Source organism: Capra hircus, chromosome 19 (assembly GCF_001704415.2).
Source record: "Capra hircus breed San Clemente chromosome 19, ASM170441v1, whole genome shotgun sequence".
Taxonomy (NCBI): domain Eukaryota; kingdom Metazoa; phylum Chordata; class Mammalia; order Artiodactyla; family Bovidae; genus Capra; species Capra hircus.
In genome coordinates this window covers 45,233,870-45,261,704 of record NC_030826.1, presented here as the reverse complement: position 1 = coordinate 45,261,704, position 27,835 = coordinate 45,233,870, and the positions used below count along the sequence as shown (strand labels likewise).

At 45.2% G+C, this 27,835-nt stretch overlaps 1 protein-coding gene across 2 annotated transcripts; it reads right to left on the bottom strand.

The window, feature by feature from the left end:
• On the bottom strand, positions 8,901-27,098 carry LOC102191173 (ADP-ribosylation factor 2). 2 transcript variants are annotated; one of them, XM_005693960.3, is made up of 5 exons: positions 27,004-27,098; positions 23,714-23,880; positions 20,172-20,282; positions 12,942-13,066; positions 8,901-10,670 (listed from the first exon to the last, which is right to left on the bottom strand). In XM_005693960.3, the coding sequence occupies exons 2-5, from the start codon at positions 23,859-23,861 to the stop codon at positions 10,509-10,511; spliced, it is 546 nt and encodes a 181-aa protein (XP_005694017.1). In that variant the 5' UTR covers positions 23,862-23,880; positions 27,004-27,098; the 3' UTR covers positions 8,901-10,508. The 2 variants fall into 2 exon arrangements, with proteins under 2 accessions (XP_005694017.1, XP_005694018.1); XM_005693961.3 differs by having other exon boundaries at positions 26,896-27,072.

The following is a 27,835-nucleotide window of genomic DNA, read 5'->3' as shown; positions in this document are numbered from 1 at the left end:
GCATACAGGGGGCCAAAGGAGGGACAGCTTGGTGTAAGTCCTGGAGGCCAAGGTCAAGGACCAGGAGCTCCAATTCCGACGTCTGAGGGCAGGAGAGATGGATGTCTCAGCTCAAGAAGAGAAAGAATCCACCCTTCCTCCACCTTTTCACACTGTTATACCCCTCACTGGGTTGGATGATGCCAGCCAGCCCATGTGGGTGAGGATGAATCTATTTTACTCAGTCTACAGAGTCAAGCACAAATCCTTTCTGGAAATACCCTCAACAGACATACCCAGAAATAACATTTTATCAGTTAGCTGGGCATTCCTTAGCCCAGAGAAACTGACTCTTAAAATGAACCTTCGTAGATCAGTTCATACTGGTACAGCCCCCACCTGGAAGGACTTCCTTCCCTCCGCTTCCTGACCAGATCCAAGCTTCCCAGACTTTAACCGTTAGACTCCGTCCCCCTGCCTTCTAGGTCTTGAAGCTCAGCCTGCCTCTCCATCTTTGGCACCCTTCCTTGGTTAATTTTTAGCTTCTTCCTTCCCTTACAAAGCTAGTCAAAGCTATGGTTTTTCTGTAGTCATGTATGGATATGAGAGTTGGACTGTAAAGAAAGCTGAGCACCAAAGAATTGATGCTTTTGAACTGTGGTATTGGAAAAGACTCTTGAGAGTCCCTTGAACTGCAAGGAGATCCAACCATTCAATCCTAAAGGACATCAGTCCTGAATATTCATTGGAAGGACTGATGCTGCAGCTGAAACTCCAATACTTTGGCCACCTGATGAGAAGAGCTGACTCATTAGAAAAGACCCTGATGCTAGGAAAGATTGAAGGCAGGAGGAGAAGGGGATGACAGAGGATGAGATGGTTAGATGACATCACTGACTTGATGGACATGAGTTTGCGTAAGCTTCAGGAATGGGTGATGGGCAGGGAAGCCTGGCATGATGCAGTCCATGGGATCACAAAGAGTCGGACATGACTGAGTGACTGAACTGAACTTCCCTTACAAAGCCATCAGTTACCCTGAGTCAAGACTTTGCATCATCCATCCAGCCCCAGGGAACCATCCTTGCTGCAGGTCTTGGAAGGCAGGACTCCTTTGTACCTGGGTCATCCCAGCTTCAGAGGCAGGGCCCACACACCCAGAAGAAAATAAGGAGGTACAGCTTTTTAATAAATGCAAGGGCTACACCAGGAGCTCGTGACTAGACTCAGATTTTAAGAGGATGTGAATGAACAAAACTAAAGGACAAGAATGGGTCGTTTCAGAAATGTTTATTAATGAGATGAATATGTGTAAGACATTTAGCACAGTGCCTAGAACACAGTAAGTATTCAGTAAACATTAAGTGGTATTCATATTATTATCAGTAGTAAGTAGTATTGTATCTCAGAATGTTGAGAGCTTGTAATAAAATGTAAATGTAGCAAAGGCAGGCTTTCAAAGCTAAATTTTGTCAGGCCAAGAATAATAGTTCAAGGCAGATGACGTGATGGTAATAAAAGACTGAAAAAAGTTAAAGCCTTATTTCTCCTAATTTTCTTCCATTTCCTTTGTTAAAGAGAATAATATTCAACCTGGAAAGGTTAACAAACATGACTATGGAATAATTGGGACCGATGATGGACAATGCAGTACCCAAGGGGAGCCCTACTGCTTTGCACGAGCTCTTGATGCCAACTAAATGTTTCTGAAAAATTTCCAGTCTGATTGTAGAACCTCTACGGCTAAATACTGAGAAATCAGAAAGCTGAGAGGGGTGGGAAAAAACTGGAGATGGGAAAACATTGCTCAGATTTGACAGAGAATGGATTCTGGAAATCACAGATTGGTATGTCTGCTGTTGACCTGTAGTCAGCTAGGTTTTGAAAAAAAAAAAGAATGAAAAGTGTTAGTCACTCAGTCGTGTCCAACTCTTTACAACCCCATGAACTGTAACCCGCCAGGCTCCTCTGTCCATAGATGTTTCCAGGCAAGAATACTGGAGTGGGTAGCCTTTCCTTTCTCCAGGGGATCTTCCAACCCAGGGATCGAACCTGGATCTCCTGCATTGCAGGTGGATTCTTCACCATTGGAGCCACCAGTTTTGCATCCTTATCAAAGATAGCAGATGTTACTCATGGCCAATGTGGCTTATTAAGGATAATTGGTCAAATTGACCTTATTTCCATATTGATAGAGTGGTACATAGAGACATTGCTGTACAGACTGTCTACTTAATTTTAGCAAAGCACCTGACAGAATTTGTCACGATTCCTGATGGGTGAGATGAAGGAAAAGGGCTAGATTTAAAGTGTGACTAGCCAAAGTGTAGGTGGCTGAATATCCACATCTAAAGAATCAAATGGTGCCCTCTCCAGAGCACATTATAGGAGCTCAGGAAATATTTATTTGTACAAATAAGTCAAGCCAGAAGGAGGTTTCTGATGGCAGGAACCTAGTCTCATGCAATAGGTCTAATAATCAATTGAGATGGTGACTTCCAAGTCATGACATGAAATTTGCAGAAATCCAAACTTGGCAGGAGAATTGATACATTCAATGACAAGATTCAAAATGAAGCCAACAGGTTAGAGTGATGGGCCAAGGCTTAGATGAAATAAAAAGAGACAAACGTCAATTGTTGTAATAGAGTCCACCCGGGTCTCACTGATAAGATGGCTCATTATGCCAACCTCGCAAACAAAGAATAAATCACAGTGATCCTTGAGACTGACCAAATTGCCCAAATGGCATCCTGTTATCTCACTGGCACCTATCTTCTCAAAGCTGCGAGACCAGCTGGCTACGTGACCATCCCTTCAGAGAATTTTCATTGGTGGGGTATAAGGACTCTGTCAGAAAGGGAGGACGCTGGTTCTCCTCAGGTGCCAGTCACCCTCTCTTTTCCCTCTAATAAATTTCCCTTTTCTTGCCCGACTGCCTGGCTCGCTCTCTCTTTCTCTGCACTCGCCTTACGTTCAGGTTCCTAAAAGTAGCTGCACAGATCATGTAGAGGGACATGGCGTCACCACAGCTCATGGAAGAGATCTGACAAAGAGATTGGAGATGTAGGAAGCTAATGTGCCTTATTAGCAAGAAGTGGCTGCCAAAGCACGTGACAACCTTCAGCTACACGGGAGGATGGAGGAGGAAGGGTCCCCGCGCTGCATCAGCAATAGTTCACACTTGCTGAGTGCTTCCTGTCTGCCAGTACTGTGCTGTGCTTACCTGTTTTCTTGATGCTTCTTGTGTCATTTGATCAAAAAGGATGTCTACTGTACCGGAAAAGGGGAAAGTCTGTATGTAAGATTGAGTGGAAATATAACGTGTGGAGTCAGTGAATTGAAGGCAACATCGTGAGACACAAACAGCGCTGGTGGGAGAATCTGTAGGTGTTTACATTCCTGGGACCTTAAGGGCGAGGTGAGCAGTGAATCAAGTTAAATTTCAACCAAATGAAGCCGTCGTCCTGACTAAGGCTGAATTGTGTAGACCAGCTAGGCTGTCTCAGAGTCTCTTTCTCAAGAGAATGGATTGCAAATGAAAATGGCTGGAATACAAATAGCTAGATTGTGGAGCCTCAAGACATCCAGTGAGACCTGCCCTGGGGGTTGTTTGGGGAGGGGTTTGCGCTGTGAATAAAGGGTGAGATTAAGAGTCTACTCTCTTGGAAAAAATGCCATGGGGAATTCCCTAGCAGTCCAGTAGTCAGGACTCTGTGCTTCCATGACAGGGGGCACAGGTTCAATCCCTGGTAAGGGAACCAATATCCTGTATGCTACGCAATGTGGCCAAAAGAACAAAAGAAAAAAAAAAATGCCTTAAAAAAAATAGGTGTATACAGATGAAAGAAACATGAATAAATGTTGTGATAAAATTTGGGGGTTAAAAAAAAAACTGCTATAAAAGATGATTGATAGATATCCCTGCTGCTAAGTCACTTCAGTCTTGTCCGACTCTTAGCGACCCCATGGACTGCAGCCCACCAGGCTCCTCCGTCCATGGGATTCTCCAGGCAAGAGTACTGGAGTGGGGCACTATTGCCTGACCAGGGTTCAAATCCGTGGCTCTTGCATTGGAAACACCTGTCTTAACCACTGGACCACCGGTAAAGTTCCAGTTGAGGACATTTAAATATGAACTAGCAAGGAGATGATATCAGGAAATGAGTCCAGCTTTTCTCAGATGTGATAATCATCTCTTGTTCATGTTCAGAATGTCAATCTCTTGTTCATGTTCAGAATGTCTTCACATGTAGGAGATCTGGGCTGAAATTCTTAGGGGTAAAGGGTCATGATGACTGCATTTCATTTCCAAAGGACTCAACAAAAGAAGTATATATAGAAAGATCTAAAGAGCCAATGGAACAAAGTGAACAACGGTGGCATCTAGGTGAAGATTTTCTAAATAGTGCTTTCAACGTGTTTAAAATTTTTCAAATAAAACTGTTGAAGAAAGGAAGAAGAGGCTTGGGCACGAGTCAGGCCCATAAAGCTGATGTTGACTGCCACCCCATCGCCACACCCCCTCTGCCAGGGACCAAAGCTCCATGGAAGGAAAGCCCTGTAGAAAGAGATGGCAGAGACCCTTCCTCTGAGGGTTTGTGTATATCTGCTAGGCTGACTGGGCTTCCCTGGTGGCTCAACAATAAAGAATCCACCTGAGATGCAGAAGACTCAGGAGACCTGAGTTTGATCCCTGGGTCGGGAAGATCCCCGGGTCGGGAAGATCCCCTGGAGAAGGGAAGGGCTACCCACTCCAGTATTCTTGCTTGGAGAATCCTGTGGACAGAGGAGCCTGGCGGGCTACAGTCCGTGCGGCTGCAAAGAGTTGGACCCGACTGAAGCGACTGAGCATGCACACACTAGATGGATTAGCAGTTGTGACAGCTTGCTATTTCGGATTGTTTTCCTGTGCCTAGCCATCGCCAAGCCCACCTAAAGAGGTTGGGCAGCAGAGCCCCTCCGAAGGTGAGACTCAGTACAACCCTGACGATAACTCAGACAGAGATATAGAGGCCCAGAAAAGTTTGTACGTTAAGCATGGTTACACAGCTGATCTGCAGCAGCAAGGATTTGAATCCAAAGGGCCTTAATTCTAGGATCCAATCTGTTAACTATAACATTGGGCTGCCGTCTACAGAATATTGGGCTCACTACTGGTCCCCGCGTTTTAGGAAGGATGCTGAACAGATCAAAACGAATATGTCAGGGAAAGACCAGGAGAACAGGAACACTGGAAATCTTGTCCTGTGAAAAACCTTGGGGATTTCTATATGGGATAACAATGACTTAGGGAGAATGCAATGACTGTCCTTGAGTGGTGAAAGAGATGGCACATGGTAAAGCAGAGATTTATTCTGCATGACAGGATAAAGACAAAGCCAGACTTCAACTTTCAAGGGGTTAGAGAGAGTTATCCCAAGCTAGAATGGGCTGCTTTATGAGGTACTGAGCTCCCTGACACCCAAAGCATTCAAACAGACCCTGGACAGCCATCGATCAGCCTTTCTCCTCTGAGACACTACTCACCCTCTCTTCTCAGAGTGCCTAGAGCACTGCCAAGACCCACTGAGTCGGCACCCTCATTGCTATTGGTTTCATGATTATAAACTTCGTAGCTTTACTGAATATTCACACATCACACAATTTACCCATTGTAACTGAACAATTTTCTGGTTCTTAGTAAATTTATGGTTATGCAACCATTGCCACAATCCAGTTTTAGAACACTGTGATTATCTCTTTTACTTCCCAGGAACATTCATTATCAGCATCCAGGGTAAGCCCAGGTCTCCACTGGCCTTAGTGCATCTCAGCGCCCTGGCTCTTTCCCTCCACCCACTCCTCATTCCCAGGGTGCGTCAGCTGACACAGTTCTTCGAGTGCTGCTGTGTCCCTTCCCAGATGTCTCCACTGGGCACTTTTGCTACCTTCTCCCCACCTCTACTGACATCTGGAGGCCAGAGCCTATGGCAGTGTGGACTGGAAGGACAGGACCCTGGAGCCCCAGACCTGCATTTGAATCATGACCATGCGGCCACCATCAAGTCACTTTATATCCTTGGTTCCCTGCTTTGTAAAGCAGATACAATACACATGACTTGCTGGGTGCGACAATTAGAGATGATGTGTGCACAGCGTCTAGAACAGCACCCACTATGGTCAGTAAATAGAGATTAATTCTTCAGTCAACAACTGTTGCTGCCACCTTTATTATTATTGGCACTCACAATTCCTGGGTACACTGGGTGCCCGTTTCGTCTTTCTCTTCCAGGCATATTCCTAGCTGTAGTTTTCTGGGTCATTCTCCGTGGCCAGGCAAGAAAACGGATTTGCCCACGCTTGGCCCACTCCATCCAGGGCTGTGTGTCAGTCATGTGGAGCAGCAGCACCACCTAGCGGCAGCCGGTGCAGTAGCAAGCTGCATGCATGCATGCTCAGTGGTGTCCGACTCTGTGTGACCACATGGACTGTAGTTCGCCAGGTTCCTCTGTCCTTGGAATTCTCCAGGCAAGAATACTGGAGTGGGTAGCCATTCCCTTCTCCAAGGGATCTTCCTGACCCAGGGATCGAAGCTGGGTCTCTTGCCTTGCAGGCAGATTCTTTTACCGTCTGAGCCAGCAGGGAAACCCTCCTATGCTGTGTATTAGAGTAAAATAATGAAAACAAAATAGGAGAAAAGTTCTTAGTGTGACACGCCTCAAAGACCAGCTGGTGGTTAAAAAGCAAAGTTTAAAGTGTCCTACAAACTCTAGATAGAAAGGAGACCAGTGGTTAGTAACGGCCTTGGGTTGAGAGGGATGAAAAAAAATGGGCAGTGATTGCTACAGGCTGCAGGGTCTTTTCAGAGCGATGAAAATTTCTGAAGTTGACTGCAGGACTTCTGTGACGGTCCAGTTGTTAAGACTCTGTGTTTCCAGTGTATGGGTTCCATTCCTGGTCAGGGAACTGGGACCCCACGTGCTGCGTGGGGCCAAAGAAATAAAATAGGACTTCCCTGGTGGTCCAGCAGTTAACAGTCTGCCTGGCAATGCCGGGGACGAGGGTTCGATCCCTGGTTGGGGAACTAAGATCCCACATGCTGTGGAGTAACTAAGCCCTTGCACCGCAACTACTGGGTCCGTGAGCCTGTGGCCCACAACAAAAGATGCTACATCTTGGCAGCAAAGATCCAAGTGCTGTGACTAAGGCCTGACACAGCCAAATAAATGAACAAAATTGACTGCAGCGATGGTTGCACAATAGGATATGACTGAAGAAAATCTGTGAATTCATGGAAATGTATCTCAATAAAGCTGCTGCCAAAAAGGGTGAAGAGTATCAAAAATTTCAAAGGAAAAAAGGGTCTCCAGAGCACGTTGTCAGATTGTCTGTGTACTGACGGCCTCCAGATACCTGTGGACAAAGAACTCAGATCTTCTCAAATTATGCTTCATGTCACTTGAAACCGGCCTCCACAGGAGTAAAAAGCCACCTGTCTCGAGCAACTCACCTGTGAATATTCTCAGCTCTGTTGAGGTATTGTTTCAAATAGATCAAATTACATATATAGAATTGACTCATGGATCCCTCAATTACCCCTGTATTCTTGGTATTCACACAGAGCTGTCCCCCAGGTAAGCCTAGGAACTTCCTTACAGGTGGGGAAATTGGGGGCGGGGCAGGGGGTGGGATGGGGAGTGACTTTGATTCCAGATTCAAAGCTCTCTCCATTCTGAGAGGGTAACCATACATCCCTGGGTATGCCTTGTACCCCTGCGTAATTATTAGCACTCCTTTCCGTTTCAAGGTAATAAATTTCAGGGTCACCTGTGAGGCAGTCTCTTCCCTGGGGCTCTGCCTCACTTGTCTGCAGGTTGATGCCTCAGGACTGATGCTGTGTTCAAGGCAACAGCAACTCATGGCTTCAGGAAGCAACTACCTGGGACCCACACCTGCCCAGAATAGGCGAACCCACAGAAACAGGAAGTAGATACAACAGTGGCCAGGGGCCATAGGAAAGGGAGGATTAGGGAATAGATCCAGGTTTTCTTTGAGGGGTGATGAACATAGTCTAAAATTAGTAGTGCTGGTCGTACAACTCTGAATATGCTAAAAATAAGAAAAAAAAATTAAGTGTGGGACATAGCAACATGCTTTTTTAAACAAGCATCCCAACTGGTCATCTTACCACTTCCCAAGTTAGAAAAGGACAGGGGATTCAATGGGATTAGAAGGTGAATAGAGTGGGAGAGATTAAATATAGCCCTATCTCATCCCACTTCACTGCTCCTATAAATAATGCTGATCAGGGAATTTCCTGGAGGTCTGGTGGTTAGGACTCTGTGTTCTCACTGCCATGGGCCTGGGTTCAGTTCCTGGCTAGGTAACTAAAATCCCATAGGCCACATGGCACAGCCAAAAAAAAAAAAGATGCTGATCAATTTGTGGCCAGCACTGCTGTTCACACTTGAGACATCAAAATATCCTCAGGGAAACACCAGGCAAGGAAAACAAAGGTCTGAGACATTTCATCCTCACAACCCTATGAAGTAGGCATTATTATGCCCATTTAACAGCTAAGCAAACGGAGGCTCAGGGATAGGGAGGCAAAGAATGACAGGCCTGATGCCAGGCAGCTAGTGAGGACATAGGTGGGATGTGAATATGGCTTTCAGGGACCCAAGCCTTTGCTCAAAGGCACCACACTGAAGTGCCTCCACTGATCCACTAACCATAAATCATCAGCTCCAAATTCAGAGGAAGACCTCAGCAGTTCCAAGCATCATGGAAGGTAAGAATGAGGAGCACTGCTGAAGGCAGGAGGGCCCAGACAGCACCCCAGGATGTTCTGCCTTTTGTACAAGTGCCCTGGGAGTTTTTAACAGCACGTCTGCTGAGATGGAGAGATGCTCAAGACATTTGGAAGCACATGGCTGTCCTCTCCTTCCAAAGCAAGTCTTTATTGTCCAACCAATTAACAAGTGTTTGATGAGGCCCAGCATGGGCACACGCACTAAGCATAAATACAAAAGTGTAAGACACACTTCCTGCCAGTTTGAGGCGCACAATCTAAATATTTCTCAGGACTTAATTGCATGGTTTAAAAATCAAATCTGGACTTTGTTGCCAGTACTGCAAGAAACATTCTTTAAAGTAAATGTCTTAAGGAAAAACATTACATTCCACATTGATCACAGCATGAAATTTCTTCCGAGTCATAGCAACTTCATGGTTATCAGCAAGGTTTACTTTTGATAAAATTCATTTTACACTCTCCTCTGTGATTTAAGAGGTTTTTTTTTTTTTTTAAAAAAAGCAGTTTTAAAAGGTAGTCGTGGAAGAGCTTAGGTACAAATTTGGACAACAGCTGTCTGGACGAAACAGCTCTAGACTACTGAGCGAACCCAGCTCGTTTCCAGGTCGTTGTTACCTCTATTTTGAGGATAACATAGAGCACATTTCCACGTTTGCCATGATTCCATGGCATGGAAAATTCCATGATTGCCAACCACAAGAGGGAGTCCCAGTGCCATGGAGAGTGGCCTGGATGAGACATCCTTCATGGCAAAATTTAGCACCAACCAACTTGGCTGCCGGGCGTCTCGTTGCCCAGATTTAACCCCTTGATTCTCTCACAAACTCTCAGAACTCCCGGGTGTGTGGTTCTAGGAAGAGCAGCTAACCCAAACCTCAAGTTGGACTAACATACTGTACATGGTTCTGCTTCCATCTGGGGAGCCAAGCTCCTGCTTCAGGCGGAGAACATTCGGCGCCGAGCAGAGGAGTGGGGGCAGCAGCCTCGGAGAGGTGACGAGGAACACGAAGGCGTCGCCCCTCTTTAACCCAGCCTGGGGCGTGGCGGGGCGGCCCTGGCAAAGAGCCTTGCCACGCACTGGGTGCCCACCCCAGAGGGTCTCCATTTGGCAAATAAGAGTCAAAGGAAGGAAGGATTCGAAGATTTTCTAGTGTTACAGGGTCTAGTGTTATGGGTTTTTTTTTCTTCTCATAGAATAAGATCACTGATTTCTCTCAGTAAAGTATATTAAATCAGGACCTCTGGGCTAGAAAATAACTTAAGTTCACATCTGAACTTTACATCTGTGGTAAGCAAGGGCCTTTTTAATTTGAGCCTTCCTTTTTTTTTTTTTTAACAAAAGGATGCCAGAGTCTAACAGGATCCCCAGGTGTGCAGAGACCCCAGGCCTGGGCCAAGATCACACAAGCGGAGGCAGTCCACGGCCCACCCTCCCCCAACTTTCCCATCACAAAGACCAGTCTGGCTCTCGGGCATGGGGGAGCCCTTGGGACTCCCCCATGGACTGCAAAGCTGGTCATCAAAGCTATTGAAATGGAAGGTAGCGTAGAAAGTGGAACATTGGTTGTTCTTAACATGTAAGACTGGTTTCTTTAGAGCGTGTATAAGGCACTATGTGAGAAAGCTGCTCCCACGCCCGGCCACACACCCACACGGCTCCTCACACGCACACACGCACACACAAGAGGCCAGCTGACTTTGCCACGACGCACGGGGAGCGCGGCACCTCCCGTCACTTCTGGTTTTTGAGCTGGTTGGAGAGCCAGTCCAGGCCTTCATAAAGCCCATCTCCGCTGGTGGCACAAGTGGCCTGAATGTACCAGTTTCTCTGGCGGAGGGAATGTAAGCCAAGCTTGTCTGTTATCTCTGCTGCGTTCATAGCATTGGGAAGATCCTTGGAAGAGAATATTCAAACGTCAGTTCAGCAATGTTCCATCCACGTAATGAAATACCATGCTCTTCCCCAACATCTGCCCTTAACCCCCAGTCTTATCTCTGGCCGCCTAGAGGCTCAGACCTCAAACCTTCAAATCGCCCTTTAATTTTTCCTTCCCTCCCTCTCTCCACTCTCACAGCTCCACGCTGGGAAAGCCCATTGGCTCTACCTGCAAAATATATTTAAGAGTCTGACTGTTTCTCACTTGGAGTATTGAAATTACTTCTGAGTTGGTCTCCCCACTTCTGCTCTTCCTCCCGGAAAAGTCTATCCTCAACCTGGCGGTCAGTGAAGTCACATCCAGTCCTTCTCCTATTAACACCTTGCAACAGCTTTGTCTCTCTCAGTGTAAGAGCCCAAGTTCTCAGGACGCTCTGCAAGGTCTCTGTGTCCCCGTGACCCCTCTTGATTGTCCTGCTTCATTGTTTTAAATATAGCCCTCACTGCAAGTTTACTGTATTACAAAATTGACTGACTTAGTATGTTTATTACCTGCCTCCTATAACTAGAACGCAAGTTTTACCATGGAAGGAATCTCTGTCTATCTTGTTCTCTGACATATTCCTAGTGCCTAGAACTGTGTCTGGCATGTAGTAAGCTGAAACCAAATTTGAATAAATTAGCATGAAAGAACAAGGTAGGTCTGAGGACCTTCCTGGCAGTCCAGTGGTTAAGACTCTGAGCTTCCAACGCAGGAGCTACAGGTTTTGGAAAAAAAAAAAAAAGAACAAAGTAGATCTAGACAATGATTTGGAAGGACATCAAAGATAGGCTAAGAAGCAGGTTGCAAAACAGAATGCAGAATAAACTCTGGAGAGAAATGTAAGGAATTTAACAACGTTTTTATCCTGCAAAGTGGGGCTGGAATGTTTCACTCGATATTGTGAATCGTCTGTAGATCTATACCCTGAACGTGTCCTGGTTCTATAATTAAAAAGAACAAACATTTTCTTTTATCAAAGTCCAGGTGCACTAATGAACCTCAAAGTGACATCCAATCTAACGGTGGGGTAATGGCCAAGTGAATGATGATGCCCCCACCGTTTAAAATAGTGCTTACAAAGAGCTAGATGACAAGAGAACATGCCTCTGAAAAATCTGAAATGACGAAACAGGATGCAACACTGGCAAGATGTAAGATCTCAATTACATAACGAGTGTACTCGTGGAGGAGAAAGTAGGGGGAAATGCATCAAAACGCAACTGTTCATCTCAGGCTGGTAACTTCCACAGGATTCCACCTTCCTCTCCACCCTTACTTCAGCTTCTTGCCCTGAGGCTGGATGGTTCCACATCTTTCTCCTACCTCAACTTTTACTGTTTTGTGTTATTTACATGGTAGCCGAGTTTCTTCAAGGACTGGCCCCACATCATCCAATTTCATCTCCCCCTTTGCTGACCCCCCACCCCACACCACTCCACCCCAGCTGCACTGGCTGCCTTGCTCTTCCTAGAATAGCCGGGCTCCCCTCCTGAGGGCCTTCAGGGGTCATCTTTTTTTTAATTATTATTAAAATATTGTTGATGTACAATATTATATAGCTTACAGGTATATGATATACAATATAATGATTCACAATTTTACAAGTTATACTCCATTTATACTTATTATAAAATATAGGCTGTATTCCTTGTGTTGTACAACATATGCTTATAGCTCATTTATTTTTTAAATGGAGTGTAATTGCTTTAAATGTGATGTTAGTTTCTGCTGTACAATGATGTGAATCAGCTGTACGTATACATATATGCCCTCCCTCCCACCCCACCTTCCTAAGTCATCACAGAGTGCTGAGCTGAGCTCTGCTCCCTGTGCTCTATGGCAGCTAGGTGTCATCTGATCAGACGTCCTCTTATCAGAGGGGCCCTCTGATCCTTCTCCACACCTGCCCCTTTTCCCATGACTCCCCCCAGACATAGGACATATCTGTTACTGACTGACGTTCTACCTACTAGAATGCAAACTCCATGAACTCAGGGATTTCTGTCTGTCTGGTTCACTGCTGTATCACCAACACCCCAAACAATGCCTGGATCTTAGTGAATGCTCAGTGGATGTTTCCTGAGCGAGTGAACGAATAGAAGACCCAAGCTAAAAAGGAGGTGGAGGGGAAGGTTACGGGAGGGACTGGCGAGAGGGAGGCAGGCAGCTAATTAAATATCTCTATTTTTAAAGCGAGCAGCTGGCAGCACTTTTCAGTCCCAGGATTCAGACAGCTAGTGACATACCTGTTTATTTACAAACACCAATAAGACCGCATCTCTGAGCTCGTCTTCAGCTAACATCCTGGTTAGTTCTTCTCGGGCTTCATTGACCCGCTCTCTGTCATTACTGTCGACCACGAAAATCAGACCTGAATGGAAAGCAGCAGCGTGTTAGTAACCTGAACCTGGGGAGGGTAGCTGTTCACATGTCCTGACAGCCTCTGCCTGTTTACGTGTGTGGTTTCACTGAAAGCACTCAATACGGAAGCATATGTAGAATCTCCAGAGTTGGGAAGCCTGCTGGACACCCAACCAGCCTTTTTCAGACGCACCATGGCCCCTCAACAGATCAACAATAACAAGAGTAGACAGAGAATACAGCCACTATGGAAAACAGCATGGAGATCCCTTAAAAAACTAAAAACAGAACTACGGTATGACCCAGCAATCCCACTACTGGGCATATACCCAGGGAAACCGTAATTCAAAAAGACAGATGTACCCCAATGCTGACTGCAGCACTATTTACAACAGCCAGGACATGGAAACAGCCTAAATGCTCATTAACCCAGAAATGGGTAAAGACGATGCAATACATACATACAACGGAATATTACTCAGCCATTAAAAGGAATAAAATGGGCTCATTTGTAGAAACACGGACCTAGAGGCTGTCATAGAGAATGAAGTAAGTCAGAAAGAAAAACCAAAGCTGTACATTAATGCATATATGTGGAATTTAGAAAAATGGTATAGATGATCCTATTTGCAAGGCAGAAATAGACACACAGATATAAAAAACAAATATATGGATACCAAGCGGAGAGAAGGGGGAGGAACTGGGAGATCGGGGTTGACACATATACTCATACTATGTATAAAATAGATAACTAATGAGAACCCACTCTATAGCGCAGGGAACTACTTAATGCACTGTGGTCACCTGAACCAGAAGGAAGTCCAAAAGGGAGGGGATGTAAGTACATGTACACATTTTGCTGTATAGCAGAAACGAATACAAGGTTGTAAGGCAACTACACTCCAATACACATTTTTTAAAGAATAAAGAGAGAAAAGGTTGGGCTCATGTTTAGTTACCTCATTTCTACATCATGCCTACATGATAAAGACCCAATAAAAATCTGTGAACTGTTGACACAGTCCTCCCTGGCTGGCAACGCTCTGTGTATGCAGCAGCTCTATGGGCCACAGGGCAACACCCTGACTCCATGGGAAGAGGATGACACAAGCCCTATGTACCTTGTGTGCCTCCCACATACATCTCTTCCTTCGGCTGGTTCATCTGTATCCCTCTGCCATATAATAAACTGGAGCTTAAGTGTAGCAATCTGAGTCCTGTGAGTTGTTTTAATGAAGACCGAATCTGAAGGGGGACTTCCCTGGTAGTTAAGACTCCAGGCTTCCAATGCAGGGGGCCTGGGTTCGATCCTGGTCTGGGAACTAGATCCCACATGCTGAAACTAAGACCTGGTGCAGCCAATTAACAAACAAACAAAAAGAACCTGAGGGAACACTGCTGCTGCTGCTGCTGCTGCTGCTAAGTCGCTTCAGTCATGTCCGACTCTGTGCGACCCCATAGACGGCAGCCCACCAGGCTCCCCCATCCCTGGGATTCTCCAGGCAAGAACACTGGAGTGGGTTGCCATTTCCTTCTCCAATCTGTGAAAGTGAAAAGTGAAAGTGAAGTCGCTCAGTCGTGTCCAACTCTGTGCAACCCCATAGACGGCAGCCCACCAGGCTCCTCTGTCCCTGGGATTCTCCAGGCAAGAATACTGGAGTGGGTTGCCATTTCCTTCTCACTGGGAACTGCCAAATTTGTTCAGTTCAGTTGCTCAGTCGTGTCCGACTCTTTGCGACCCCATGAATCGCAGCACGCCAAGCCTCCCTGTCCATCACCAACTCCCGGAGTTCACTCAGACTCACGTTCATTGAGTCCGTGATGCCATCCAGCCATCTCATCCTCGGTCATCCCCTTCTTCTCCTGCCCCCAATCCCTCCCAGCATCAAAGTCTTTTCCAATGAGTCAACTCTTCGCATGAGGTGGCCAAAGTACTGGAGTTTCAGCTTTAGCATCATTGTGAACAGCTGAAATAAAGTGAGGGTGGTTTGGGGAGCCCTGAATTTGCAGCTGGCATCTGCAGTGAAGGTGTCTTCTGCCCTTAACCTGTGAAGCATGGCCCAACCCCAGGCAATTGGTGTCAGGAATCTTTGCAGCATCCCACACTACAGCAGAAGAGAAATCCCAGGAAGCAAGAGACGGGTCAAAGAACGGGACCTGTGCATTGTATCTGAGCAAAGGTGGCTGAAGCCTGCACAGACCTGGTCACTGCCACACTGGCTGGCGGAAGAGCTGGGGCCACGGGGTCTCCCGAGGCGGTGCCCAGGAGGAACTCAGCACACAATCCACATACAGGATGGGGAAGACGCTCTGAGCAGTGGTCCATGTGACGTTAACGGTGGTAAGAACTGGGTGGTTAGCTGACATTAAGCCCTCTGGCAGACAAAAATAGGAAGTGGCTGCCAGAAGAACTATTTAATAATAGTGAAGGCTCTATCAACAGAAGAGAGAGCAGCTCAGTCTCTAAAATATGGGCAAAAAAAGCCTAGGCTACAGTACATGAGTCAGAACATCCCGGGCATGTTTCGTGGTCGGTGCTGACCCCACACTCTAAGACACAGAAGAACTGGAAGGGCAAAGACTGATGAGGATGGCAAAGGAATTAGATACTATGTCATACGAAAAACAATGTATATAACTGGGAGTACTCTGCCTAGAGAAAAGACTCACCGAGGGGACTGATGGCTGTCTTCAAATATCTAAAAGCTATGACATACAGAGGTTCAACTTGTTGGAACTAGATGGAAGATCAGAGGGTACAACTCCAGGAGGTTGAGGTGATAAACAGGGGACTTCCCTAGTGGTCTAGTGGTGAAGAATCTGCCTTGCAATTCAGGGGACTCAGGTTCAATCCCTGGTTGAAGAACTAAGATCCCACGTGCCACGGAGCAACGAAGCCCTCGCACCATGACTAGAGAGGATGAAAGACCCACGTGATGTAACGAAGATCCCGTAAGCTACAATTAATACCTGATGCAGCCAAAGAAGTACATAGATTTTTTAAAATTAAAAAATTTTTTTAAAAAGAGTTAACAGAACTGCAGGTGCCGTGGGCCGCCTCAAGAGGCCTGCCCCTCACTGGAGATGCTTGTGGGCAGCTTCAGCGGCCACTTGCAGGAGCCCACAGAAGGGACTCTGCTGGTGGGAAAAGCGCAGTGGGATGAGATAACCTCCGGGTTCCTTCTCACACTGAGACCTCACCACTGTGTCTAGGAGGGAAAACTTGTGCTGGCCCTCGGCCCTTTCCACACACCCCTTCCCCAACCCCTGACACCCCCATGCTTCCCAGGCCCACCCAACAGCTGCCTGACCAGCTGCCCGCAACAGCCCACTCCAGCAGACTAGAGCGCCCACAGCTTCTGACTGACTGGGGCTTACATGAGAGTCAAAGTCATGTCTGTTACATCACATCAGACCCAAAAAATGCAGAATGTTCAAAACTCCCCCCAAAGACTTGATAGGCTGCCAGTAAGTCTCTGGACTCTGATCACAGCTGAGCAAAGGCGGTTTTCCTGAATTCTTAGGAGACCCTTAGCCTCCCATGCAAAACTGACAGGGTAGAAGCTGACATATGATCCATTGGCCCTTCCTAATAAAAAAAAAATCAAGGTTTATAAATATTAGGTCCCATTTTATACTCTTTTTATTTAGATCCTTGTGTGAGAAACAAAAGAACCCAGCAACAGACTCACTACACTTCTGAACTAAAAAAACCTTAAAAAAGGTAAAATTACCAATGAACAGTGCGCTGTGGTTTGTTTTTAGAAGTGGGTAGAAATATGTATCCACAGCTGCCTATATATGCATAAAATATCTTTGGAAGATAAACAAGAAATAAAAATGGGAAGAGGAACCGGGTGGTTTGGGGGCAGGAAGGAGGTGGTGACTCCGCACTGTATACTTTCACTTCTTTAAATTTTAAACCATATAAATACATTGCTATTTAGCAAATTAAAATAACAGAACCTAAATCAAGGAGAAAAATCTTTCCACATCACAACTAATGGCCTATCTAATGAACTATTTTATGCCTTCTCTAAGAAAATCCACCTCCCAACACTGAAGACACAAGAGACATGGGTTCAATCCCTGTGTAGGAACTAGATCCCCTGGAGCAGGAAATGGCAACCCACTCCAGCATTCTTGCTTGGGGAATTCCATGGACAGAGAAGCCTGGTGGGCTACAGTCCATGGGGTCCCAGCGTTGGACACAACTGAGCACATATATGATAAATCAACTAAGAAATCCCGTAAATAGTTCACATTCCAGTCTACACCTAGTTCACTATCTTAATTGGGAGCTTAGCTATCATTAAGTCTGTTCTGCTCAACATACTGATGAAGAAGAAAATTTAAAATAAAAAAGACAGCCTGTCTGTTGCAAAGGTGCAGGAAATATAAGGGCAACATCTAAGATTACTAGTGGCTGCAATGTCTGGACCCACCAAACAGAAAATCCATTCTTCAAAGAGGCCCCATTTGCTTATTTCATGAAGAGTCCAAACCACCCACTCAAAGGTCCTAGAATATAGCCAGTTCCCTACCATTGAAGCAATAGCTATTAAAACTCAATAAAATTAGGCTTGCTATAAATAGAAGATTGAAAATACAAAGGCATTTCTACTTGGTGACTGAGTTTGACAACTCTTAAAAGGGTGGGAGAAGGGAACCCTTCAGAGAATGAGGACATGAAACCTCTAGTATTTTGGACTCTGGATAGTTAATTTTATCTGTAATTTTATCTGTCGACTGGACTGGGCCACAGGGTGCCCAGACATTTGGTCAAATGGTATTCTGGGTGTGTCTGTGAGTGTGTTTCTAGATGAGATTAACATTTGAATCAGTACACTGAGTGGGCTTCCCAGGTGGCTCAGTAGTAAGGAATCTGCCTGCCAATGTAGGATACATGGGTTCAATCCCTAGGTCAGGAAGATCCCCCGGAGAGAAGCAAACCGCTTCAGTATTCTTGCCTGGGAAATCTCATGGATAAAGAAGCCTGGCAGGCTACAGTCCATGGGGGTTGCAAAAGAGTTGGACACAATTTAGTGATTCAACAACAACAACCAAGTGTCAAAACGTATATTGTCTGCAACAGATTGAATTATAAGACATAAAAATCTAAGTGTCATCAGGGAAGAATTCCATGCCTGGAGAATTCCATGCACAGGGGAGCTTGGCAGGCTACAGACCACGTAGTCACAAAGAGTGGGATACACTGAGTGACTAACACTAACATCATGGAAGGCCGCTAGGGTCATCAAACTGTTTCTCCGAAAATCAATAAAGGGAAAGAATTATATCTTTTTCCTGCCTTTCTTATATAAACTATATTTCAGAGAAACCAAATAAAAATAAAAGAATTCTTTATTTAGAAGGATTTCAGCTAATAAATGCAGATGGAAAGAGAAAACAGTGGAGGGATAAACTGTTGTAGAATAAGAGACTAGAGAGACAGGAAATGAAATGCAATGTGTAAACTTCGATTCCTAATGCAACCAAGTCCAATGTGGAACTGGAGGACTGGGTAAAAGTGAAGTCGCTCAGGCGTGTCCCTTTATGACCCCACGGACTACAGCCTGCCAGGCTCCTCCACCCATGGGATTTTCCAGGTAAGAATACTGGAGTGGGTTGCCATTGTCTTCTCTGGGGGAATCTTCCCGACCCAGGGGTTGAATGCCGGTCCCCTACATTGCAGGCAGACCAGACTCTTTACTGTCTGAGCCACCAGGGAATCCCCCAAGAGCTGGATACCAGACAGTAAAGAAAGGATATTAATTTTGGAAGTGGGATAATGCATGGAGATTAAGTTTTTTTAAAAAAGCTTTAGGGACTTCTATGGTGGGCCAGTGGCTAAGATTCCATGCTCCCTATGCAGGGGGACTGGGTCTGATCCCTGGTCATGGGACTAGATCCCATGTGCCACAATTAAGAGTTCGCATGCTGCAACTGAAGATCCCGTGGGCCTCAGGAAGACCTGGCTCAGCTAAATAAATACTGAAATCAAAAAGTTTTATCAGTTTAAAATAAACACTGAAGGATGATGAATAAGAGGCATCATTTGCTATAATGTACTCTGGGCAAAATGCCGATAACTTTTGAAGCTGGGTAATGGGTACATGGGCATGTGTTATGTATCTTCTTTGTTTTTTGTTTTCAACTTCCCACTAATATAAAGAAAAAAGGAAAGATAAATACACTATTCTGAGGAAAGACGTTCTAAATCTATAGGTTGAGGCAGTAACTACAAAGAGACTTAAGTGTTAAAGGTCATCACTAAAATAATGATATACAATATAAAGGGGCAGTCGACCTGGGCATTTGGACTGAAAAGACCGACAAATATGGGTCATTACTATGAAACATATGCACTGAAAACACCCACCATCAGTAGTAGAATTTTCAAAATGAAAAGACTCCAAGTTAATTCTGAAATGAGTATGTGGATGCCAGATGGTTTGAGAATGAGGGTGTAAAAACTATCTGAACAGCTTATGGATCTCTGGATAGGCAATATCTATAAGGTTATCCAAAATATGATCAATGGAAAAACTCAGAGAGACTGATATGGGACACATTATAACTCCAACGTTTAAAAATCCAGTAAAAAGGAAACAAGGCAGTGATCTAGGATATTCGTGCCTGTTCATGTACTTGTAGGATAACAGGGAAGCTGGAAGGGACTATGGCCACACCGGATGCTGGGTCTGGGTTTCCAACCATTGCTGTCTCTCTCTTTCTCTCGTTAGGCATGATTTTTCAGATATTCTCAACCGGCTTAAAGGAGTTTACAGAATTCAAATTCTTTAAAAATTGGTACTTCATCTAAGGCACTTTCAATTAACCAAAAGATGAAACTCATCAGGACAACCATTTATTAACTGTTCTAGATTAAGAGGAGATGCCTGTGTAAAGCACTGAAGCCCAAGTATTTTTCCAAAGAAGGCAGGGACCACTTCTCAAAAGAAACCTCCCCAGTAAATTTAAGTGGGTCACTGAAAGAGAAGGAAGACTGACAGTCCAAACAGAGCAGAGGGCCACAGGTTTTGCTTCAAGTACCCATCTTTAGATGCATTTAACAGAAATGGCTGCAGGGCGAGAAACTGGATAATCTCTACCTTGTGTGTTCTGGAAATAATGTCGCCACAGAGGTCTGATTTTGTCCTGGCCGCCGACATCCCAGACTGTGAAGCTGATGTTTTTATATTCTACTGTCTCCACGTTGAAACCTACACGGGGAAGATGGGGAGAGTGTTTAATGCAGACTTTTGCTGGCTCAACAATTCAAAATAACTTCAGCTAACATTTGGACAGTATTTTTCGTTTACGAAGCAGCTTGCCAGTCAAAGATCTATAGCTTACACAACAGAACGTGTTAAGTCAGCTTGCTCTCTGTGCATTATGACAGGTGTCTCCCACCTGACACCTCCTTTCCCTCTCTGCCAGCAGCTCTTCCAGCAGACTTCAGAGCAAACAGAAGCCATCGATAAGGCTGCTTTCTGCCTCCCACCGCACACCATAGAAACCCACCTACCTCTTCATCCACACTCCTCTCCCTCCCTCTTGGAACAAGGAAGCAGCTAATGCTGAGTCCATCCACCCATGGGCTGGATCTGGTCCACCCATGCTGTCTGGAACCTTCTACTATTGCTCTTCTCTGCCCCATTCGAAATCTCCAACCTGTTCTCCTCAGCAGGCTTAGAATGTAAACGTACATCCTTCAAAGAAACCCTTCCTTGACTCCACGTCATCACCTGCAATCACCCCTTTCTCCTTTTTAAAGTCAAACTTTGTTACCTCTTACCCATTACACCTTAGCTCTGCTTCACCATGCTTTATGGTTTCACCGAGGTCAGCAAGGTTGAGAATCCATCAACAGCTCTCCAGTTCTTACATAATTTGATTTTTTATCTGACACTACTGTTCATTCCCTCCTTAAAACTCTTCCCTGGCTTCCCATTTTCCTTATGTTTCTCTGGCTGTACCTTCTCAATCTCCTTAGTGAGCTCAGCCATGTTTGACTGGTCTTCGAATGATCAGGATCATTTACATAGAACTGTTGCACATAAACCTAATCATCCATGAGTGGAAATTTGTTAAACATAGAGCCACATACTATCTAGTTACTAAAACTGGAGGTTGATCTGTATTGGTTATTATTTAGAACGTGGCTTAGAACAATGATTCTCCCCCGTCCCCAACTCAGTAGGTTGCCTGGACTTCCTCTTGCAGAGTCCTCTGGGGGGTAGGCTGGACTTCTCTTCTCCAGGTGATCTTTTTATTTTCAAGGAGCACTGAGCTCCCTCATATGGTGGTGGTAGTGTTCCAAAAGGGCAAACCCCAAGGCACAAGCTCTTATCCAATCTCTGTGTGAATCACATTTGCTGCTGTGCCCTTGGCCAAAGTATGTCATATGGCCATGCCCAGTATCACTGTGGAAAGGGACTGTGCAGGGCTGTGGCTACTGAGGGGCATAATTCATTGGAGGCCATTAGTTCAATGATCTACCGCAATCCATTCAACAAATGTTTACTGGACATCCACCATGTGCCAGGCGTTTTGCTAGGAACTTGAGAACAGTGGTGAGCAAGGCTGGTATGATTCCTGCTCTTATTTACACTTTTGGAAGAGAGGTAGTGAGTGAGCAATGACAAACGTGCTGAGAGTTACTCAGACGTTCAGGTTGCTATGGAAACTTACAACAGGGGAAAACCATCCAAGAAACCATCTCAGAAAAGGCATCCCTGAGAAACGAGGCTTAAACTGAGACTGAAAGAATAAGCTGGCATTTAGCTACATAAGCAGTGGGGTGGGGGTCGGGGGGCTGTGGGTGGCAAGGAAGAAGGTAGGAAAGCATTCCACAGAGAGGTAAAGCCATAGAAGAGAACCAAAGATGCTGTGTAATGCAGAGTAAGTTGGAAAACGGCACGCATATGCCTTCACAGAGATATTCACCAGGACTTCCCTGGTGGTGAGAGGGGAACAGGTAGGGAGGCCAGAGGTCCCCATGCGGCAGGGGGAAATAAACTGCAGGCAGCAGACGTTTTTTTTCTTTCTCTGTTGATGAAACTGGTTCTGCCTAAGACTAACCTTTTTTTCCTTTTCTCAAGCCTTGGGTTGATAATGGCTCAACAAACCAGTATTCATGTCAGTTGTTTTATGATTGGGGATGACATACCTTTTGCCATTCTATCTCAAAAATGCATACTGTGAGACAGGGGCCTGGTAAAACTCCCTCAGCCTTGAGGTGTCTCTCTTATCTGATTAGAAGCTTGCCAACAGACATAAAACGCCTTGCTAAAAACTAGCAAGGGGGCACTCTTTCTTTCCCTTTCTGATGTCTATGTCAGAAGCTTTCCCTATCTCTGTTATACCTTAATAAAACTTGGCAACACAAAAAGCTCCAAGTAGTCAAGCCTTGTCTCTGATCCCGGATTGAAATCCTCTCCTCTGGAGGTCACGAATCCTGGCATAACACACGGCTTGCAGTAGCAACCTTTCAGTGGTCTAGAGGTTAAGAATCCACCTGCCAATGCAAGGGTCATGGGTTTGTTTCTTGGTCTGGGACGATCCCACATGCCTTGGAGCAACTAAGCCCACGTGCCACAGCTACGAAGCCCATGCTCCAGAGCTGGTGCTCTGCAACAAGAGAAGCCACTGTAATAAGTGTGAGCACCACAACCAGAGAGTAGCCCCCGCTTGTTGCAACTTGAATGTGCTCAGCAATGAAGACCCAGTGCAGCCAAAAAAAAAAAAAAAAGATATTCACCAAAATCACAGGGTTTTTTTTTTAACATTTGTTTATATTTTTTCTGTATGTATGACATTATGGAAGGATGAATTATTTTTATGAAAGGAGAAAAACAAGTAATTATCCTATTTTCTTTTTGGACTAATAACATTTTTTAAAGCTATGGGTATGAGCATTTTCTCTGTTTGGTTTCCTCCTCATTTAAATGTTGCAATCTCTGAAGTTGCTCAGTTGGTTCCTGTGCCTAATCCAACTTTCAGAACACTACTGACATTCACATGGCCCCCTGGGGAGCCCATTCTCACTCAGGAGTTTGGATTTAGAAGCAGCTCAGGAGGCACAGACTAAGTTCTGTCAAAACTGCCTTTGCAAAAGCCGTAAATGGCCGACAAAACATAGAGCTGGTTTGCAGGAATAACTATACCGTCAGATTGTCCTCCAGCAATGGAACAAATCAAATTCATCAGTGGACCACCACCTCAAGTAGTTGGTGTGAGCCAAAGTGAAAGAGGAAAAAAAAAACAAAACATGCTAAGTCCTTCTCTTTTTTCCACACTATATCTTTAAACGCCAGGAACATACTTGGTGTGGAGAGATGCTTCCACTTGGAAAGGCCCCTGGAAGAAAGATTGATTTTAATCACCATTATCTTTTCCTTTTTTTTTTTGGTCAAGTCGATAGGGTTAAATTTGTTCCACCTAAATCTGTTTGTATGACTCTCCTATAAACCTAGCAATGCGCCAGAGATACCAGGAAGCAATTACGAAATTGTATATTACCTGGTTTGGGCCTCAAGAAGTTTATGAGGCGGACAAGATTCTCCAAAGTAAAAATCCAGTAACATAAGAAGCTTGTAAAAGCACAACATACTGCAGTGTACACTGGTCCCGTCACAGGCCGTTAACATACCTATTGTAGGGATGGTAGTCACAATCTCTCCCAGCTTCAGTTTGTACAAGATGGTGGTTTTTCCAGCGGCATCCAAACCCACCATAAGAATCCGCATCTCCTTTTTCCCAAAGAGACTTTTAAACAATTTTTCAAAAACGTTCCCCATTGTTTCTGAATTCTGTGACCTGAAGGAAAAGAAAGGCAAGTCAAGTAATGGTTCTTTGCAGAGATATAGACACATAAATACAAGACATACACATGAAAATACAAGCCTCCACTGGAGGTGGCTCCTAGCAAAACTTGAACAATTTCAAGTATAGTTTGGATAGGAAGGAGCTGAGTATTTTGTTTTCAGAGGGGAAACTCAACTAAGCCTTTTGATGCCTTGCCAAAACGTTCTTTTTTTCCACTGCAGCATCCAAGTGGGGTATGGGAAGCCCAGTCTCAACGGTGGCAGGCTTTCGTCACCCTAAGTATGGAAGCAATGCCACCACAGATACAACTAATACTTCTGAAATGAGAACTTATGAAGAAGAAAACCAGTCTATTCTACACTGCGAAGCAAACTCCTTAAGGCAGGTTAGATATCAACACCTCTTAGAAATTTAATAGCTGCCTTTGGCCAGTAGACAGTATCAAGACCCAAAAGAGAACCTAAAAAATTTCAGAGGTGAGGAAATGACAGCACTGGGAAACTGCATGGCCAACAAAGAAATTAACCAGGTAAGTTTGGGGGAGAGACCATGGCACCCAGTGTTGACCATCACCTCACTTTCTAAAAAATTACATTTTCTTTATTATAGTTGCTTTACAATGTTGCATTAGTTCCTGCTGTACAACAACAGTATATATGTATACATATATTCCCTCCTCTAAAGTCTCCCTCCCTCCATCCCCCATCCCATCCCTCTCCGTCATCACACAGCACCAAGCTGAGCTCCCTGTACTTTACAGCAACTTGCCACTAGCTATTTTACACATGGTAGTACACATATGTCATTTCAACCTCCCAACTGGCTCCACCCCCACTTCCCCGTGTGCACATCGGTTCTCTAAATCTGTGTCTCTATTCCTGCCCTGCAAAATAGATTCATCTGCACCATTTTTCTAGATTCTACATATATGCATTAATTTACAATATTTGTTTTTTTGCTCTTTCTGACTTACATCACTCCGTATAACACTCTAGGTCCATTCGTATCACTACAAATGACCCAATTTCGTTCACTTTTATGGCTGAGTAATATTCCATTGTATACATGTACCATAGCTTCTTTATCTATTCATCTGTCAATGGACATTGAGGTTGCTTCCATGTCCTAGCTATTGTAAACAGGGCTGCAATGAACATCGGGGGAAGACGTGTCTTTTTCAATTATGGTTTTCTCAGGGTATATGCCCAGCAGTAGGACTGCTAGATCATATGGTAGCTTTGTTTTTAGTTTTTTAAGGAACCTCCATACTGTTCTTCATAGTGGCTGTAGCAATTTATATTCCCACCAACAGGATCACCTGTTAATTATTAGCTTTTGAAACATAATGTACATAGATATAAACATACATGCTAACATACAGTTCAGTGAAATGTCATGAACCAAATCAAAACAAGATGATTATCATCCACCCAGATCTCCTTGTGCACCCTCCCAATTATCACTCCTCCAAAGATAACCGCAATAATCAACCCTGATTATTCAAAGGAAGGACTGATGCTGAAGTTGAAGTTCCAATACTTTGGCCACCTGATGCGAAGAGCTGACTGGTTGGAAAACACCCTGATGCTGGGAAAGATTGAGGGCAGGAGGAGAAGGGGGCAACAGAGCATGAGATGGTTGGATGGCATCATGGACTCAGTGGACATGAGTTTGAACAAACTCTGGGGGACACTGAAGGACAGGGAAGCCTAGCGTGCTGCAGTCCATGGGTTCAAAAAGAATCAAGACATGACTTAGCTACTGAACAACAACATATTGACATATAACTGCACAAATGTTCAATATTTTATTTTTCAGTAGAATACATGAGACACTCTATAAAGGAAGGCAACAGTCAAGACAAATTTGTTGTTCAGATTAGCTTTGCAGAAATTTACATCTTTAATTTCAACAGATCAGCCTATCTGAAGTGTGCGCTTGATACTCTAATTAAAGACTTAAAAGTAGTACTGTCCAATACTGTAAAGCAATTATCCTCCAATAAAAAGGAGTACTGACTACAACTCTAACCTTGTTACTGAAGTCTACAAAGATTCTTCAAAGAAAAATAAAAAATCCTTGTTTCCCTTTAAACTGCTAATTATGGGAAAATTTTACTCCTTGGCAGAGCAGGGCTGAGAGGGAACAAGGACAGTCCATCTCCCATTCATCAGGACCCAAGGGACCTCAGAGGTGAGGTCACCACATTCCAGAGGCCCCACCTCTGAAATTTAGTCGTGTCCTTCACGACTAAACTTCATGGATGATGTCCAAGCCCACATTTAATCCTAAGACATGAGAAAAGGAGCAGAGCATTTAACTTGAACAAAAATTAGATACAGGGAAACTGCTATAACCAAAGAATGATAATAAATGCTTTAGTTATTCATAGGAGGCCATACAGAAAGCATACAGAAGTCCAATGCATTGCAGCACTCAAAATCCTGTGGGCGACAAAATTAAAGATTCCTTGTCTTTGTTTTAGAGAAAAAGACAAATCTCACGGATGAGAAAAACCGTGAGGAACATTTCGCGGAAGGGGAGGTACATTTAAGATGTCCTATGAAGCAAACACTCGATTCCTCTTCCCAACAGCACAGTACACATCCTAGCTTCAGACGCCCAAAGCCCGATGAGCTGCTAGAGACCCTCTGGAAGTCGCCGCCGACCCCGACGCCTCTCTGGCACGCTCGCCTTCCTCTAACACAGGCACCAACTGTCCATCAGGGAGAACTGCGGGGAGCTCTCCAGGACGCGAACCAGAGCGGGTGGCCAAGTGGGCGTGCGCAGCCGGCGGGCACGCGCGCTGTGTTCCCCCCCGGGGACCGCGTCCGAGTGTCCTTTCTGCCCAGCTGCTAGGCCGCTTGCTCTCGACCTGCGGGCCCTGGAGAAAGCGGAGGCGCCGCCCCCCCGCCCTCCCGCCTCACAACCCCGAAGCGGACTAGCCAAGCCTCTAGAGTCCCGCAGCCCTTGCCCTACAGAGTGCGAAGAGACAGGGAGACCCACCCGTTTCTGCAGGCCACCCGCTGCTCTCCAGTCTCCCTTTCTCTGAAGCTGCGAGAACCCAGTCAGCCCTTGAGTGCCGCAGCCCTCACGCCCCAGCCCACGACTCACCAACCGCCCAACTGACCACCGGTACCAATACCACTCCCTTTAGGGTTTCTGTTCCCCTATGTAAAATGGCGACAGGATCGGGGCGGGAACAGTAGCCAACCAATCACCCACCGCTTCTTGGAGCTTTTGTACCAATGAGTTCCAGGTTCCGTGAGTGACAACAAGTCTGGCCAATGTAAAGGACAATAAAAGCCTGGGAGGGAGGAGGCCCGCCCCTTGCGACCTAGGCGACGGCACGAAGCTCTCGAAATGCCGGTTTCATCTTCCAATGACAGCTCACCGCGTCCCCGCGAGGCACGCCCATATACCCCGCCCCAAGGCTGCGTGAGACCAATCAAAAAAGGAAGAAGATTTCCGATTTGCTCCACCAATCAGCTCGAAAAAATTCCACGGATTGAATTAACCCCGGGAGCATTCAGACCCACTGGGTGGGGCATGTGGGCGGGACCACGCTCAGAGAGATATTTAAGGAAATTTGCCCGGGTTGAGCTAAAAGTAGAAACTAGCTTTAGGCGGCTTTCTGTGTGGGAAACGTCCAGTCATCCGCACCGAAATTAGGCATAAGGAAGATTTCCTGTTCAGTCTGAAGCTAAACACAAGCCCTGATTTTGAACATATTTTCAACAGTTGGGGAAAATACTAGCCACCTGCACCTTCCTTCAGACGCACAGAACCAGAGTCCTCACTTCCTGAGAAATGCAGTCGGTAACTCAGCCCTCAATGCCATCTTGTTTCACTAAGGCCCGTAAATATTTGTACCTAATGGTACATAATCTGGAAAACTAACATCTACTGAACACGTGAAATTTGTCAGGAAATATATCAAGGGCTT